This window comes from Rhizophagus irregularis, chromosome 7 (assembly GCF_026210795.1).
Source record: "Rhizophagus irregularis chromosome 7, complete sequence".
NCBI lineage: Eukaryota > Fungi > Glomeromycota > Glomeromycetes > Glomerales > Glomeraceae > Rhizophagus > Rhizophagus irregularis.
Window position 1 is genome coordinate 916,955 of NC_089435.1, and position 5,447 is coordinate 922,401.

Sequence of the window (5,447 nt, forward strand, 5' to 3'; positions counted from 1 at the left end):
TATGAAAATATTCAATTTACTTATTTTTCCAACAATTTCATTGGTGAAAATGTTGATAAAAATGCTTCTTATAATCTTATAACTTTTTCAAAAATTAAACTTTTTTTATTTTTTTTTTACATCAACATTTTCTTAATTATGGAAAAAATGACTAACTTATTTTATCGATATGGTTTTGACGTAGATCGGTTGGTGATCTGGAACATCATTAACATTTTCTTAATTGTGGAAAAAGTGACTAACTTATTTTATCGAAATGGTTTTGACGTAGATTAGTTGGTGATCTGGAAATTAATCTGCATTAGCTTTCTACTTTTGGCTAAAATACTATTTTTCTTAATAATTCATTCATGACATTCTGCGTTCCGTCGGGCGGAATTCAAAAAATAGGAAATTTCAGCGATGCATTTATTATTAATTATTGTTGTAATATGGACTACATTTTGGTCTGAATTTTTTTATTGGTTCACTTTGCAGATCATAGTCGTTTGCAATAATAAAACTCATAAATCCCGACTTCTTTTCAACTGACGCCCTCCCATATTTTTTTTTTTGAATTCTGGCGGCATATATACATAACGCATACTTACAGTAAAATAAATTTCTAAAAAACTAAATGGGAACTAAATATAGTAATTTTAATATTTCAGATAAAGATACTGATACAGCAAGCACTGCTAATTGTTTATATTGCAATAAACCTTTTATTGAAAAATTATGGTGCAAAGAATGTATTAACTCTCTAGAAAAATTAGCAGAAAATGGCGATAAAAAAGCAATGAATAATTTAGCCAATAGGTATTATAATGGAGAAGGAACAAAAAAGAATTTAGAAAAAGCCTTTTATTGGTATCAAAAAGCAGCAGAAAATGGTGTTAAAGAAGGAATGCATAATTTAGCTATTTGTTATAATAATGGAAAAGGAACAGAAAAGAATTTAGAAAAAGCATTTCATTTGTATCAAAAAGCAGCAGAAAATGGTGTTATAAAATCAATGATGTATTTAGCTATTTGTTATTATAATGGAAAAGGAACAGTAAAGAATTTAGAAAAAGCCTTTCATTGGTTTCAAAAAGCAGCAGAAAATGGTATTAAAGAAGCAATGTTTATTTTAGCCGCATGTCATAAAATTGGAGAAGGAACAGAAAAGAATTTAGAAAAAGCCTTTTACTGGTATCAAAAAGCAGTGGAAAATGGTTATACTGATGCAATGTATAATTTGGCTGTTTGTTATGAAAATGGAGAAGGAATAGAAAAGAATTTAGAAAAGGCCTTTTACTGGTATCAAAAAGCATCAGAAAATGGTGTTAATAAAGAAGCTATGTTTAATTTAGCCACACTTTTTAAAAATGGAGAAGGAACAGTAAAGAATTTAGAAAAAGCCTTTTATTGGTATCAAAAAGCAGCAGAAAATGGTGATGAAAAAGCAATGTTTAATTTAGCCATATGTAATTATTATGGAGAAGGAACAGTAAAGAATTTAGAAAAAGCCTTTTACTGGTATCAAAAAGCAGCAGAAAATGGTATTAAGAAAGCAATGTCTATTTTAGCCATATGTTATAAAAATGGAGAAGGAACAGAAAAGAATTTAGAAAAAGCCTTTCATTGGTTTCAAAAAGCAGCAGAAAATGGTGTTAAAGAAGCCATGTTTAATTTAGCCACACTTTTTAAAAATGGAGAAGGAACAGTAAAAAATTTAGAAAAAGCCTTTTATTGGTATCAAAAAGCTTCAGAAAATGGTGTTAAAGAAGCAATGTTTAATTTAGCCATTTGTTATGAAAATGAAAAGAATTTAGAAAAAGCCTTTTATTGGTATCAAAAGGCAGCAGAAAATGGTGTTAAAGAAGGAATGCATAATTTAGCTATCTGTTATTATAATGGGGAAGGAACAGAAAAGAATTTAGAAAAAGCCCTTTATTGGCATCAAAATGCAGTGAAAAATGGAAATGGAAAAGCAATGTTTAATTTAGCTAGATATTATGAAGATGGCAAAGGAATAGAAAAGAATTCAGAAAAAGCCTTTTATTGGTATCAAAAAGCAGCAGAAAAGATTATATTTACACCATTATAATGTTTACTGAAATTATAATTAACATATTTAGAAAATAATTTTGATCAATTGATTTGGAATATAACTTTGCCAATCCTTATTTTGATCTAGCAAATTGATCGACCAATGTTATGATCATAGTACTGTTATGATGTCAGTTCTTATACGCTTATAAAAATAAGCTATACATTAAAAAATGTTTATATTTAATAAAGCAGAAGGTAATTTTAAGGATCAACGTATATGTTAAAATCAATCCAATCAGATGTGAATAGAGTATCGCTTCACACTGGCGCATACAATCAGACACAAATAAGGGAAGGCAGATTAACCATATAAAACCAAACTTAAAATTAAGGTGTATACTAAAGGGTAAACATTTTATTAATTAAATTCTTCACACATGTTTCTTATATTAAAATTCAGGTCTAATTACAGGTCTATATATACATAAATTTCCAAACTAAAAATGTTTAACATATGCTACATATGCTATATATCCTATATGTGCTATATGTTCTATATATTCCATATATACTACATGTTCTATATATCCCATATATGCTACATGTTCTATATATCTCATATATGCTACATGTTCCATATATTCTATATATTCTACATATCGGACATATGCAACATATCAAACATGTCAAACATATTCGACATTTGCTACATTGATCGGCATCACGGGTCCAGTTATATCACATGATTGCTGCGCAACATTTTACTGGGTAACAGTACTACAGTTTACGACATAAATATTCGGAATTTTTATTTTTATGCATAAAGGAATGCTGTCATACCAAGTCTTGTGCAACCAAAATAATAATTAAAATGGAAGTTGATCAGCCCTTTTTAAACATAAATATAGCGTGAAAAATTCTCACCTGATTGTTTATCAGCAGCAAAATAAAATCATGGCACCCACTTCGGTATTTGAAATGCAAAGGTTGACTGTTAAGGAGCTATGGGATAATAATATACGAAAACCCTCTGAAATAATTAAAATGACTGGTTTTCCAAAGTCTACAGTATATGACATTATCAATCGTCTAAAAAAACAGGAAGTGTTGAACACTTACCCGTTCCTGGTCGTCCTCTTGTTCTGACACCAAAAAAACGTCGATATCTTGGCCGTCTTCTTAAAAATGATAATGCAACAACTTCAGCTTTAATGACAACAAAGCTGAATAATTTGTATCCAGATCTTAATGTATCAACCTGAACTGTACAACGTACTCTTAAAAATAAACTTAATTATATTGTTTGTAGACCATGGTCTGTTCCTCTTCTTAAAGAAAGTCATGTTGAAGCTCATCTTCAATGGGCCTTAAATCACATCCAAGATGACTGGACTCACACAATTTTTTCGGATGAAAGTACATTTCAGACGTTTCATAATACTCAAATTGTACGTTACAAGGCTGGAAACCCACATCCAGTACATCCTATGGTAAAACATCCATATAAGGTTCATGTTTGGGGTGCATTTTGCCGCCAAGGGCCAATTGGAGTTGCATTATTTACAGAAAACATGAATTCTGCTAAATACCGTGAAATCCTTCAATCTCAACTACTTCCTAATGCTTATCATGCTGGTTATGGATGGAATTTTCAGCAGGACAATGCGCCAATGCATACCGCGAAGCTTACTCATCAATTTTTTGTGATTAATAATGTTCCGGTTATTGATTGGCCTGCAAACTCACCTGACTTGAACCCCATCGAAAATTTATGGGCGATTCTTAAAGAAAATGTAGAAAGAAGGGTTAATAATTGGGTTATGAAAAAAAAATCACTTGGTGCTAATGATTTTCAAGGCATAATTCAGCAAGAATGGGATAATATTGATAAAAATCTCTTCTTTAGTTTAGCAGATAGCATGTCAGATCGGATTAACATGGTCATAGAAAATAATGGTTATACGATAAATTACTAACTTTTAAAGTATGTTTATCTGCACATCTTAAGCTATTTCGTCTCCCATCATTCCTTTTCGTCTCCCATCACTCCTCTTCGTCTTCCATCACTTCTCTTCGTCTCCAATTACTCCTCTTCGTCTCCCATCACTCCTTTTCATTTCCCATCACTCCTCTTCGTCTCTTACCATTTCTCTTTGTCTTACATTACTTCTCTTCGTTCCCAATCATTCCTCTTCGTCTCCCATCACTTCTTTTCGTCTCCCATTACTCCTCTTCGTCTCTAATCACTCCTTTTCATCTTTCCATCACCCCTTTTCGTCTCCCATCACCCCTCTTCCCATCACCCCCTTTTCATCTCTCATCACCCCTCTTCGTCTTCCCATCACTTCTTTTCGTCTATCATCACTCTTTTTCATCATCTATCATGTCCTATTTTTCCTTTTTGTTTCCTATCACTTCTCATTACTCTTTTTTACTCCCTTTCTTCTTCTATTATTTTCCATTACTCCATTGTTATTTCATTTTTTTATTAGCATCTTTCTCCTTGATCATTGTAATTTACTTATCTTTTTTATTTATTGTTATTGTTTTTTTATTTGTATCACTTCATTAAAAATAATACAGTGATTTTTTACTTTAAAATCAAAAATGTGGGACTTAAATTTTAATATTTGCAAATAAAATTTCATTAAATAAGATTATTTTGAATAAATATATTTGCAAAAAAAATTTTTAAAAATATCTTTGCAATAAAATTTTAAGTTTAATGGATCAAAAATTAGCCAAGAAAAAAATCAGCCATCAGTCGATTAATAAATTTACTTTATATATTGTACATCATGTGACATATTGAAAAAAACCCCAGATGATCCGTGCCTTATATAAGGGAGTAACGTAAATTGACCTAAAATAGTAATTTTACGTTACTTATTTAGCCAATTTCTGTTACTTACTTGCTATAGTGCTTTGATCCGTGCATGGATAAAACCGCGGTATCTGGATATCCAGAAAAAAAATAGCTATCCAGATACCACGGTTTTTATCTGGATAAATATCTGGATAGAAAATATCCGGTTTGACCGTTATCCAGATATAAAAAATTTTTTTTGTCATTTAAATTACTTATTTATTGACATTATTATCTATTAAATTACCATTTATTAAAATCATAATCTATCTTACTAAAATTACTAGTAGAACATTCGATGGTCAGTATAATTCAGGCCATTTATAATGCCAGCCCAAATTTTGCGAAATTGCTTGATATTTGTCAAGAGGCAGCAGTTTTCGGACCAGCTAAACAAAATTTGGGATTTTTGTAATTTTGGCCGCAATTATATGTTTGGCCCAAATTACTGTCGATACATTATTTAAAAAAAAAGATTTTTTTTTTCTAATAGATAGGTTGAATTGATTAATTTTAAGTACAAAATAGTAAAAGTATAATAAAAATAATTAGATCATGCCTAATC

At 30.3% G+C, this 5,447-nt stretch overlaps 1 protein-coding gene across 1 annotated transcript; it reads left to right on the forward strand.

Annotated features, from left to right (window-relative positions):
* Positions 1 to 616: 616 nt before the first annotated feature.
* Positions 617 to 2,071, forward strand: OCT59_027028 (uncharacterized protein; the record flags this gene model as incomplete). Its single annotated transcript, XM_066136660.1, has 1 exon — positions 617 to 2,071. One exon carries the CDS (start codon positions 617 to 619, stop codon positions 2,069 to 2,071), a length of 1,455 nt encoding a protein of 484 aa, XP_065993128.1.
* Between the last annotated feature and the right edge of the window lie 3,376 nt (positions 2,072 to 5,447).